This window comes from Vicia villosa, linkage group LG4 (assembly GCF_029867415.1).
Source record: "Vicia villosa cultivar HV-30 ecotype Madison, WI linkage group LG4, Vvil1.0, whole genome shotgun sequence".
Lineage (NCBI taxonomy): Eukaryota > Viridiplantae > Streptophyta > Magnoliopsida > Fabales > Fabaceae > Vicia > Vicia villosa.
This window is the reverse complement of record NC_081183.1, coordinates 62,473,030-62,486,771: the sequence shown is the minus strand read 5'-3', so window position 1 is coordinate 62,486,771 and position 13,742 is coordinate 62,473,030. Positions and strand designations below refer to the sequence as shown.

The window sequence follows — 13,742 nt, the reverse complement described above, 5'->3', positions numbered from 1 at the left end:
CATCGATCTTCTTCAATCTTCGACACTTCTTAGCCATGATTTGATTCATCTGTATCACAGCAAGGAACATAACAAGGCTCAACGGAAAATAAGAGATTGATAGATAAATATAGGAAAGAAAAGGTTGTAACGAGAAAGCTCACTATGGAATCTTCATCGGAATTCTTCATCAATCACTCTGCTGAAGCATCACATTTCGCCAATCGTCTTCATCTGTTCGCAACCGAAGCATCAGCCACGCATCAAGTTCAACCGAGAGTCTCTGGCTTCTTTGAATCGATATCCTTATCACTATAACGCTTCTGCTTCATCATCATCATCATCGATTTAGAGAATCTCCAATGGTGCAACCCATTATTTGGTTCTTTGTGGGACCCATTAGTCCACATCATCTTGAAGCAACTCACTCCAATTTTCACTCCAATGGTGTAATTTTAAAGAACTCATATTGGGTCCCACAATTTTACTTTGTATATTAATATTTTATTCGTACTAAATTTTATTTGATTTAAAATAATAATATAAATTTTAGTTAATATAAAATAAATAAAATTAAACATAAAATTTAAAATTATAATTAAAATTAATCTCAAGTGCATGACATATGATTAAAAACAATAAAAATAAATTACATAACAGAATTACTCAAATTTAATTTTCATCGTCCTCGGGTCCAAAACGTTCCCAAATATGCTCGACTAGATCGCCTTGAAGTTTGCGATGAATTTGTTTTTCACGAATATTTGCTCTTCTTTGTAGTCTTTTTGCAAGATTCGGATGAGAACCGTTAAATGTTTCAGTCGTTGAGTTGTTGTTACCTACATTATCGTAAGAGTAATCAAAATCACCTTCATATGTATGTCGTTCGTCTTCGACAATCATGTTGTGCAATATGATGCAAGCATATATGTATGCTTGAGGGTTTCCATGTGCCAAGCACCCGCTGGACCACGTATTATTGCAAAACGAGATTGAAGCACTCCAAATGCCCATTCCACATCCTTTCTAGCTGATTCTTGGTGTTGTGCAAATAGTTTTCTCTTTTCTCCTTGCGGCATCGAAATGGTTTTGACAAATGTAGCCCACTCAGGATATATACCATCCGCTAAATAATACCCCATATTATATGGAGATCCATTGATTGTATATTGCACACTAGCAGTACGTCCTTCCAAAATATCATTAAACACATTGGATTGGTTTAACACATTAATGTCATTGTTCGATGGGTCTTGCGATGCCACTGCTTCAAGCATGATCGTGGGTTTACCATGATCACCTCGACAAAACTGTCCTTTCCATGCAACAGGACAATTCTTCCATTCCCAATGCATACAATCAATGGAACCTAGCATGCCTGGAAATCCACGCGACTCCCCCATTTGTAAAAGATGTTCAACATCATTGTTATTAGGCCTTCGCAAATACTCGGCCCCGAATACCTCATTCACGCCCATTATGAATCTTTCTAAGCACTCAATTGCAGTGCTTTCACCAATTCGAACATATTCGTCTACAATGTCAGCAGAAGATCCATATGCTAACATACGAATAGCAGAAGTGCACTTCTGCAATGGTGAAAGACCCATTTTACCAGTTGCATCGACCCTCATTTGAAAATATTCATCATAATTTCCAAGGGTTTATACAATTCGAAGAAATAAATGCCTATGCATTCTAAACCTTCTACGAAATTGGGCATCTGTGTATACTGGATTTTCTGAGAAGTAGTCGTTGACTAATCGTATATGCCCTTCTTCGCGATTCCGATTTATCACTGATCTTCTTTTTTTCCTTGATGAACTTCCAGATTGGCGTTCCTTCTCGAGCATTGACAACAATAGTTCTTCATCTATGTTGTCCATAAGTTCTTCTTCAATCACCTTCCAAAAAAGTTTGTTGAGGTTGTTTGAATTGTTTGAATCCATTGAAGTGAGGGAATGGTGATAGAAAAATGATAAAAGAATGAGGGAATGGTGATAGAAAAATGATAAAAGAATGAGAGGGTGTGATAGAAAAGTGAGAAAAGAATGAAGGTATATATATAAGGCTAGTTTGAATAATATTTAATTTGAATAACGGCTAGTTTGAATAACGGCGAGTTTGAATAACGGCTAGTTTGAATAATATTTAATTTGAATAACGGCTAGTTTGAATAACGGCTAGTTTGAATAACAGCTAGTTTGAATAACGGCTAGTTTGAGTAATATTTAATTTGAATAACGGCTAGTTTGAATAATATTTAATTTGATTAACGGCTAGTTTGAATAATATTTAATTTTAATAACGGCTAGTTTGAATAACGGCTAGTTTGAATAACGGCTAGTTTGAATAATATTTAATTTGAATAACGGCTAGTTCGAATAATATTTAATTTGAATAACGACTATTTTGAATAATATTTGAAATATAATAAATACTAGAATGTTGCATCTTATTACAATAGTTGTTGATACATAACAAGTACTACATAATATTTAAATATAATAAATACTAGAACCCCGCATATTATTACTATCCATATTTTTCTTTTAGGTTATTACAATGTTTTCATAAAATTCACGCTGAGTATCATTCATCTTAGAAGTGTCTGACATTATGAACTGCATTGCTTCAAACTCCATCTTTTCCTTGATTAATTTGTTTTCTTCCTCCTTAAGTCGTGCTTCAGACTCCATCTTTTCCTTGACTAATTTGTTTTCTTCCTCCTTAAGCCGTGCTAGATTTTCCATTAAATCCATTCTTTTATTCATTGTATCAGAAATAACACTAGAAGGAGGTTCAATTGCATTTGTATTTTCCTTTGCCTTACCTTTTCGTTTTTCCGCCTTTTGTCCCATTGGACGCTCTATTGGAGATGATGAGTTAAACTCATAACTTGAAGGTGTCTCTGATTTTGGTGATGCCGTGTATGCACCACTAGAATTCTTTGTTCTCTTTGAAAAAATTTCGGTGCATGCTCCCATCCATTTAGGTTCTTCTTTTAAAAGCCTCCATGCATACTCAAGATTGAATGGTGCACCTTCATCTTGTTCAAAAAAAGCATGTGCATTGACTAAGATGTCTTTCTCTGATGCCCCACCTTTTTTCCATGAACAGCTTGTTTGTAACACCCAACAAATTTTTGAACAAGGCCATTTATTCGATGCCATCGAGATTTTAATTGGCCTTGTAGCTTTTCTCGTGATTGCCCACGATATTGGTTATAATAACGGTGATTCTTAACCAAAAGCTATCGACTTTTTTATCAACTCCCACAATTGGATCCTTTGAAACATTGAGCCATGATTGCATAAGAAGTGTATCTTCTTCCCTTGTGAATACCTCTCGAGGTTTTTTTTTAACTGGACGCCTTTGTTCTTTATCAATTGTAATATTTTCAATACCAACTTGAGTTGAAAATTGTGGAACTTGATGTTCGGATATAAACTCATTTGGTGTTTCGGGTTCATGGTGAGAAAAATTCATCCCATGAGTATTTATATATGGTCTAAAATACATATTAGGGTTGTTTGGTGGCGAAAAAAATACGGTAGAGTTTGTTGGTGGTGGGGGAAATTGAGAATTTTAAGGATTAGAATTTTGCTGATTTTGTATGAGATGGAACATAGATTTTTGAAAATTATATTGATTAGGGTCCATTTGACCTTAACAATAATAATTTGAACAAATAAGATGGAAAATTTGGTAAAACATATGATCAATTGAAGACTAATAGGATGATAAAATTGTGTGAGAGAAATAAATTTATGAGATACAATTTGAAAAATATTGACTTCTATTTATAACCAAACAAAATAAATAAATAAAAAAGAAAAAAAGAAGAAGAAGAGTCGTTGAACAACGACTACATTTCTAATAATATTTTAATGCAAAGGACCGTTGCATTACACACTACCAGCTGCATGTGTGGCGGACTGCATGCTTGGAAAAATTTTGATAGCTGGCGGACGGAACTGAAAAATACACGCGTTGGAGATGGTCTTACAACCTCAACATTCATCGCGATAGCTTCGAGCACCACTGTGACCGTATCATCTGAAAACAATAACATCAACATACGTAAAAGAGAGAGAAGAAGGAGATTGATGAGAGATGAGAGGATAGAGTCGAGGAGGAGATTTGCAACGGCAGAGAACCTCCGATTGAAGACGAAGAGAACGCCGCCGCGGGAGCCTTGAACGAGGGAATTGGGATCGGCGTTTCTCCAGGTAAACCTAATTTCCCTCTTTCATTTATTTTTCTCTTTTTCTAATTAATTGTTTTTTCTTTTAATTTAATTATTTTGAATAGTAATTGAATTCTGAATCAATAATTGTATATGGATCAATGATCTTGGGCCTGTACCGAATCTCTTCTTAACACCCCCTCTGAGCCCATAACATCTTTTTTGGTAACCTGAAAACTCCAACAAAAACCTCTTTCTGGGCCACGCTTTGCACCCCCTGTATCTCTTTATTTTACTAGTTTACTTTAGATTTTTTTCTTTTATATTTTGTTAGTAATAAAAACACAATAAAAATTGCTAATCTTTTTTTAAACTTCAATACTAATTTTTGACATATAAAAATGATCACTAAAAAATATTAGTTTAGGCTAATTCTCTTTTAATTCTTTTTTTGGTTAATTAGAATTCAATTTCCTTCATAAAAACCACATAAAAATAGTAGTATTTTATTTCATTTCTGTACTATATTTTTGACTTGATATTTCGTGCTTATGTGTAATTTTGTACCATTGCGCCATTCTCAATTTTTGCTTCTAAGGTGACTTTATTTTCATGTCTCTTTAATTCCTAACTTTAGGTAGAAACCATGATAACATTAGGATCTAGAAATTCCCTTTTAAACACTTAGGCTAGTTACTTCATTTTAGGCTAGTTTGCTTTTCCTTTTTCTTTTCGACTTTAAAACATTTAATAAAGGAAGAGGCGGATCACACTTTACTAATAGTGGGAGAGAAATGAGTGGGATTTATTCCCTAATCTGTTTCTCAATCACTTAGTGAGAGAGAGAAATGAGTGGGATTCATTCCCTAATCTGTTTCTCAATCACTATATAATGGGAGAGAAATGAGTGGGATTCATTCCCTAATCTGTTTCTCTACCATTATACACTCTTATGTGATTCAACTCGCAGATTAATTCCTCTTAAAAATCACCGATCAAAAACATCTAATAAAGGCTCAGACCTAAACAAAGTAATGAAGTGGTGCGAAGCCTTGTAATGGGTTTTGTTCATCATAAAGTTACATAAAAAACACAAACCAATCTTCTCCCTCTTGCCTTCAGGGCGTTCTTTCCCTTAATCGGACATGTTGCTTCCTTTCGATCGCAGACAGGTAACGCATAAGACTCCACTCAACGAGCTGCTATCCTAATGCTAGAATGCGAATGTAACTTCGTCCACTAAAAAACATAAAAACAAACTAAAATTTTTTAGCCGAACTACGGCGCTCTGATTCCTGAAAAGGATACGTAGGCATTGGGTCGCGGGGCCTAAGCGAGCACAACTATTTATAAACCTTATTTTCCCCGTATTTCATTTTCTTTCATTTGCATGCATTCCCTTAGTGATTAAGCTTTAGATTTATACACCCTTAGAATAGAACAAACATAGGTGGATACCATCGAGTACGATGGGCGTGAGGGGTGCTAGTACCTTCCCCTTGCGTAACCGACTCCCGTACCCTACCTTTGGTCGCAAGACCTTCTCTTATCCTTTCTTTATTCTAGGTTTTCTGATATTCCTTTCCCTCTTTGGGATAAATATATTGGTGGCGACTCTGTTCACATTTCGCGAGCGTGCGACACTATTATTGATACGGGTGCAACCCACTCGTTTATTTCTGTGGACTGTGTGAAGAGATTAGGACTTGTGCCGTCTACTTTAGATCGGATGATGACTATTGAAACTCCATCTATTGGTTCTGTGGTTACTTCTTTAGAAAGCTTGAATTGTCCGTTGACTATCTTTGATAGGGATTTCGGAGTGGAGTTGATTTGTTTTCCACTCAGTAATCTGGACTTTATTTTGGGAATGAGTTGGTTAGAGTTCAATCATGTGTATATTGACTGCTTTAGGAAGAGGTCGTTGTTCCTTACTCCTGAAGAGGAAGCGTTGGCAGATTCGTTATCTACCAAGGAGATGAGAATATCGTTGGAGGATGAAGCTAAGATGTTTGTTGTGTTTGCTTCACTGTCTATTGAGGGAAAAACATCAATTGAAGAGATACCGGTGGTGAATGAATTTCTTGAAGTATTTCCTAAGGATATTACAGAGTTACCTCCGGTAAGGGAATTTGAATTTTCTATTGATCTTGTTCCTGGTACTAGGCCTATTTCTATGGCGCCATACATGATGTCTGCATCGGAATTATCAAAGTTGAAGGCTCAGATTGGTGAATTGCTGGATAAGAAATTTATTTGGCCGAGTGTTTCGCCGTGGGGAGCTCCAATGCTATTAGTGAAGAAGAAGGATGGTAGTATGCATTTGTGTATCGATTACCGTCAGTTGAATAAAGTGACCATTAAGAATAAGTATCTGTTACCAATGATTGATGATTTAATGGATCAGCTTGTTGGTGCTCGCGTGTTTAGTAAAATTGATTTGAGATCAGGTTACCATCAGATCAGAGTAAAAGATGAGGATATTCAAAAGACTACCTTTAGAACTCGTTACGGACATTACGAATATGCAGTGATGCCTTTGGGAGTATCTAATGCGCCGGGTGTGTTTATGGAGTATATGAATCGTATATTTCATTCGTATTTGGGTCAGTTCATAGTGGTGTTCATTGATGATATATTGATTTATTCTAAGTCTGGAGAAGATCATGCAGAACACTTGAGGATTGCGTTGCAAGTGTTGAAGGATAACAAATTATTCGCAAAGTTATCAAAGTGTGAGTTTTGGTTGGGAACCGTGAGTTTCTTAGGACATGTTATTTCAGGTGATGGAATAACAGTTGAACCATCTAAAGTAAGTGCAGTACTTCAATAGGAACCTCCGAAGAAAGTGACGGAGATTAGAAGCTTCTTTGATCTGGCAGGATATTATCGCAGATTTATTGAAGGATTTTCTAATTTGGCGTTGCCATTAACTCAGTTGACTAGGAAGAGTCAAGCTTTTTTGTGGGATACGGTGTGTGAGGAAAGTTTCGAAGAGTTGGAGAAGAAGCTGACAACAGCGCCAATGTTGATTCTACCTAATCCAAGTGAACCATTTGTTATGTACTGATCGGCCACCAATTTCACCTTGTTCCTATGTTCGAATCAATGGAAAAGCACTTCATTCGGTGGTATTTTAAGTCGTTTTAGTCTAGTTCTTGATTAGTTTTGTTTACCTTTGTATTTGAATTTGGTGTGTTATCTTTTCTAGTTTCTGTTGTTTTTCCATTGCTTTTGATCTTGTGTTGGTAGTGTTTTAAGTTATGCAGATACAGGGCACGATTCGAGACAAGAAAAAGTGAATTTTGGTGAGACAGAGCTGTGACACGGCCACCCGTGTCATGGGACACGGCCGTGTCACACTTGCTGAAGAGAAGAACTTGAAAATATGAAAACCAAGAAGACAGAGTTGTGACACGGCCACCCGTGTCATGGGACACGGTCGTGTCAGACTTGCGCGCAGAAAAATATTTGTTTTCAAATCTTTGAATCAGTCACTTAAGGAAGGGCATTATGGACTTTTCGAAGCAAAATAATTGCTGAGAGATATTTAGTCACTGTTTGGAGAGGAGAAAATCACTTTTTTGGACGGTCGGAGAACGTGAAAAGAAGGATTGGAAGCACTAGGGTTTGAAGCGAAGAAATCTTCAAGAGCATCCGCGATTGAAGATCAATTCCTATTCATCTTATTGTAATGTCTTCATCCTTAAATTCTGTTATTTTGACAATTGCCATGAGTAACTAAACTATTACTTGTTAGGGGGTGTCCATGAATTGCTATTGTAATGAACCTAATTTCCGTTATGTTATGAAATCGTTATGTGTGTGAACTTATTTGATTGTGCAAAGTGCTTATTGCTTTATCTATCGGACAAATAGATTTTTGATTTACGGTTAAGGGTTAGGTCAGACAAACCACCTTATCGCTATTTGCACAATAATATTACGGTTGTTATTGCTCAGGAATGAGGATTCTCCGTAGTAACCGTAATAATCTTGATAAATTATATTGCGCTTGATCACTTCTTGAATTGCTAAGGAATTAGGATACAAGACAGTATCAAAAGGTTTTCCGCTAAGGAATTAGGGAAGATAACTCTTGAGATTCGGTAATAGTTCATGTACACTAATATTTCGTAAATAAGGATTAAAGGTTGTTGCAAGGCAATTCATACACTTGACCCTATCATAATTTCTCATATTGTTTTAAAATCATTTTTACACTTTCTATTAATTTGTTATCATTTATCGTTATTTCCAAAAAACAACAAAACCCCCATGTTCTTTTGTTCAATTGAATCGTTACGATAACTTATATTTCCTACGCAGTCCGTGAGTTCGATACTTGGGGATTAATCCCATTATTACTACATCGGTAAAAATAGTACACTTGCTATTTTACCGGTCATGTACTGTGATGCATCTAAAATGGGACTAGGAGGAGTGTTAATGCAAGGTGGTAAAGTGGTATCCTATGCTTCGCGGCAATTGAGGGTGCATGAGAGGAATTATCCTAATCATGATCTTGAATTGGCAGCAGTGGTTTTCGTATTAAAGATTTGGAGACATTATCTGTATGGATCAAGATTTGAAGTATTCAACAATCACACGAGTCTGAAGTATCTATTTGATAAGAAGGAATTCAACATGAGGCAGAGGAGATGGTTGGAGTTCTTGAAAGACTATGATTTCAGTTTGAGTTACCATCTAGGAAAGGCTAATGTCGTAGCGGATGCGCTGAGTCGGAAGACAATTCATATGTCAGCATTAATGGTAAAAGTGATGGAACTAATTGAACAATTTAGAGATTTGAGTATGGTTTGTGAGACGACACCTGAGAGTGTTAGATTGGGTATGCTGAAGATAAATAATGACTTTTTGGATGTAATTAAGGAGAATCAGAGGCTTGATGTGATATTAGTGGACTTGATACGGTAATACGGTGAACTGACTTTTTATCGAAATGTGCGGATAGCAAGAGTCACCACCAACTTTTATTTTATCCAAGTTATCAGAAAGGCTAAAAGAACAGGAAAAAACCTTTTTAAGAAATTTTGAGTTCGGGGGTAATTTATGCAAAGGGAATGTGTAAGGCACCCTTTGCATCCATGGTTATCCATGGGCTCTTAATTGCTTTGCTCACTCGGAAGGAAAGAAATGTAGAAGAAAAGAGACTCAGGGAATTTAGCTCGTAAATGAGCGTAGCCTTGAGAGTGTTTGTTTAAGAAAAAGATGAAAAAGAGTTTAATCCAGAGCAAGGCAATTAGGAGCAATTACCTTAATAATGTAGAAAAGTTCTTTTAGTCTTTCAGGGTGAAAGGGTCTATCCATGCCATAAGAGGGCAGGAAGCCTTTAATTTGGAGGTTGAAGGGTCGTCGCAATGTCGTTCACCATAAGACTGTCCCATGCCATGGAAAGGCAGGTAGTCTAAGGGAAGGACCAGAATAGCCTTTCGTTTAGGCAACCAGAGGACACCTCAGCCTTTCGTAGGCAACTTCCGAGGGACGAGATCATGTTAGTGTATCGAAGGTGTAGCAACCTGCCCTAAAATTAAAGATTAGAGTCGCCACCTATTCTACCAAGGCGAATAGGAAACCCTACGCAGTTTAGAGATCGGGGTAAGTTATTATAATCAGGTCGAGGGAAGGTGTTAGGCACCCTCAACCCTTTCCTATTGCCTTTGAATCTAAGGGTCAAGTTTTATGGCTAAAAGTTAAGGTTAATAGCTAAGGAATTGAATAGGGGAAAAATTGAGAGTTTAGGGAGGGGGACTCGCCTTGGTTATCCAAGTGCCTACGTATCTCCTTAGGGAGAATCAGAGTCAACGTAGTTCGGGGAAGGGTTGTACGCCTTAGGATTTGAATTTGATTTGATATGGTTTTGGAGGCTTTTTGAATGGCCTATCGTAGTTTGAATAAGGATGGAAATCCGTAGTTTGATTTGAAGTGTTTTGAATGTTTCAGGTTTGGGAGGTATTTTAGGATTTGGGCGTACAACCCTGATTTTTTTTATTTGTTACCATTAACCGCAATGATCGATAATAACGAATAAAAGTATCTTTAGGAGTTTTAATTATTTAGTTTGTATCATTACCCCTCGTAATCGATAGATTCGATTATAAATAATAACGAATTTTCAGAGAAAAAGTAGGCTAATCATCGCAACCAATAAGATGATTGAAACCCTTTAGCCAAATAATATGTATTTGAATTATATGATTTGAATTTAATTAATTTAAACAACTCGATTATTACCCAGCGCGATCAATTAATTTAATCGAAGCGAATAAAATTCTAAGATTGTTTAGCTAAAAGCTAAGTTGGTTAGAAAACCCTAATCCTAATACTTCGGCCACTGGCCAATGGGGTGGGGCAAACCCTAATAGCCTTTCTAGGGTTTCAGTGATTTATAATTAATTAAAACTAATTAAATCAATTAAGTCGAATAATCGAATAATCGAGGAATATAATTCTAAACCTTAGTCACTAATCTAACCTTAATAATATTATCAACTTAATTCTAAAAAAATCAATTTATATAACAATATATTAAGTTTAATACAATTATATAAACAATGTATAAAAAATAAAATAAAAAATAATAATATGTAAAAGAACCTGGGCAGAATCCTATGTGGTGTATTGATGAGTGAGCATGGTGTGTCTCTACGCTGTGAGTCATTGGATCGGTCCTTATGTGTATCCAGTGGTGATGAAGAAAACAAAGTGAGGTTGCTGAGAATCGATCTCGCAACCCCTTGGATGCAGGTCTCGCTGTGCAACCAACCGTGCTACGTTCGCTTGTAGTCTAGACTAGGATACCAAACCATAATATATGAAACACAGACGACCCAAAATTCAAAAGCCATGCTGTGTCTTCTTCTTTGTACGACTGTTTGCGGAAAAAATTATGGAGCTGTCCCTGCGAATTTGCCCAAGTAAGCACAACAAATAAATAAATTAAAAGGACATGGATCAACTGAAAATTGCCTTCTGGATCCATTGGTGGCCACGGTTTGGGTTAATTTTGCCTTTATGAAAAAAATCCCAATTTCAAGCTTCTAAATCCCAACAATGGTGGATTCTCCATTCTGTAATTAAATTTCAATTAACCTATGCCAAAAGCTTCATAACATCATCAATAACACATATATACAACCAAATTGTATCAACTTATCACGAATTAATGGAATCGATGCAAAAATAAATTATAACGAACCGTGGCACCAAGGGCATGATTTCGCGCGTGTAAGTTGAAAGTGATGATGCCATTCACTTCAGGACACTTCCAGGATCATGTTGGAATCCACAAAATGCCTTGAATCAAGCTTTAATTCCAGAACCGATTTTGACCTCTCCTTGATTTTTCATGAATGCGTTTACGGTTTTGGAGGCCAGAAGCTCCCTCTAATTTTCGTCTGCAGCCTCAATCGGTATTTTAATCATTACTGTACCTGAAAACAAGAAACAGACCACACAAATTGCAGATAATTTTATCATGCTAATGTTATTTGTGTTGTTAGTGAAGAACATGATATTGGTAATGGTCTGTAAAAAGTGTTAGAAAGGGTGAAAACAAATGGTTTTTTTCTTTCTTTTTTTACGTAAAAAATAATGGTGTCCACCAGGATTGATGTGTGAAGGTTATTGTGGAATAGGATTCTTGGCCTCCCCCCTTGGTCAACGTCCGTAAAAAAACGGTTTATTATCATTGTCTTTTTTTCGGCTGCCTCTCCCCTTATGCACAAAAATCTTCCCTTTTTTATATTAGTCTATTTAGGTTTTCTACACCTAATGGGCCTATTGCCCAACTAAATTAATGATTAAAAATAATCATAATAATAATAACACTAATAATCCTAACAACATATAATTAATAAAACCTAATTAAAAAATAAAAACATAATTAATCCTAATTCTACCTAATAATAATAATCATAATATTAATAAAAATTAATAATGAAATTTAAATAGTAATAAAATAAATGTTAGAAAAACTCAAATGGTTTTCCCAAAAATCATAGATTTTTTGTGACAATTGGGCCCACTGTTTAGATCCCAAAATACTTGCTATTCAAACCCCTATTTTTATTTCAACCAATTTATAAGGGAATTTTATAAGAGGTCGAATTTAACAATAGATATATTAAACCCTATGGCTCTTAAATTTTAACATCCTTAATAAATTAGAAGATGTGGATTATATCGGGTAAATTTTGGGGTATGACAGAAGGCAGCATCATTAGGGATTTATGATCTTTGCATTAATCGAGGCAACGTGGCTGAGGTATCTTCGTATTCGAGGGACATGGCTATTCTGCAAAAACACAAGGCAACAAGGCAACAGGCAACAGGCAGCAAAAGAAGTTACCAAAAAAGTGTGCGTGGGTGCAACAATCATGTGATTCAATTCGAAATATATTATCTTGTAATTAAATGGCTCTAATTCAGTTCAAGGTTGCACTCCCTAAATTACTAACCATGGCAGAAAATATAAAACAGTCTTAAGTGCCTTTAAGGCCAAACAATACAAACCAGGAACAGATACATAAGAATATGGGGAAGGGAAAAAGAAACCAGCGGATTTGACATAAGTAATAATTAAGCAGAAAAATAAAAGAGATTAGAGTTTTAGGGTTACCGACTATTTGAGCTTTGGCGGTTGGCAAACCCTGAAAAGGTGGGAAAAATAGAAACCAAAAAGGGGTGAGTGTATTATCAATTCAAATGACAATTAGGGTTAACCCTAATTTGATAAAGAAAACAAAATAAAAGAGAATAGATATTTAAAATAAGCATAAAATAGAACTTAGCTTTTTGATTTGATCTGATATGGTTTGTAGTCGAAAGTAGCCTCGAGGTTAACCCTGAAAAAATGGCAAAAGAGATAAAATGCGTGAGTGCAAAAGAGTTCATTGACTTTCAAAGTTTTAGCCCCAATAACAATTTTATAATGCAAATAAAGAATAAATAATAAAATAAAGGAAAATAGAGTCGGGACTTAGCTTCGTAAAAGGCATGGCGCGTAGTCGGAATAAACCCTGTTGCTAACCCTGAAAAGAAATGCACAAAGAAAAGATTTTTCAGCGTATAACAAATTCTTGCAAATATTAAATCGAGTGAAAATTGAATTGAATAACAATCGTGTAACACCCCATACATACATTGCCTAGGATATACGTATATGGCATTAAAGAGGTACTCGAAAATCATAAACATAAGCAGCAGAATAGATAATGTATAAGTACAAGTACAAAAGCCCAAACTGTCATGGCCAAAATACAAGAGTTCCAACTGGTACAAATACATATCCATAGTACAAAAGATGGAGATACAAAAGATCATAAACTACAAAAGAGCATATCGCCAAGAAACACCATCCCAAAGCTAAGCCATCTTACCCTTTCCACGGTCCTGCCTCGAACCACCTGTAAAAGAATAATTGGAATGGGGTGAGATTACTAAATCTCAGTGAGTCTCCCTATCCTACGGGTTCACTCAGTTCTACAGGGAGCATGCAACAAGATAGATTCACCGAGAATCCAGGTTGTCCTCACGGCCAGGTACAAATACA

The 13,742-nt window shown here is 35.9% G+C and overlaps 2 protein-coding genes across 2 annotated transcripts; both read right to left on the bottom strand.

The window, feature by feature from the left end:
• Nucleotides 1-651: 651 nt before the first annotated feature.
• Nucleotides 652-1,589, bottom strand: LOC131597284 (uncharacterized). The gene is made up of 2 exons (XM_058869990.1): nt 941-1,589; nt 652-818 (listed from the first exon to the last, which is right to left on the bottom strand). The coding sequence occupies exons 1-2, from the start codon at nt 1,587-1,589 to the stop codon at nt 652-654; spliced, it is 816 nt and encodes a 271-aa protein (XP_058725973.1).
• Nucleotides 1,590-2,531: 942 nt separating this feature from the next.
• On the bottom strand, nt 2,532-3,152 carry LOC131597283 (uncharacterized). Its single transcript, XM_058869989.1, has one exon. The coding sequence runs from the start codon at nt 3,150-3,152 to the stop codon at nt 2,532-2,534; it is 621 nt and encodes a 206-aa protein (XP_058725972.1).
• Nucleotides 3,153-13,742: the final 10,590 nt, after the last annotated feature.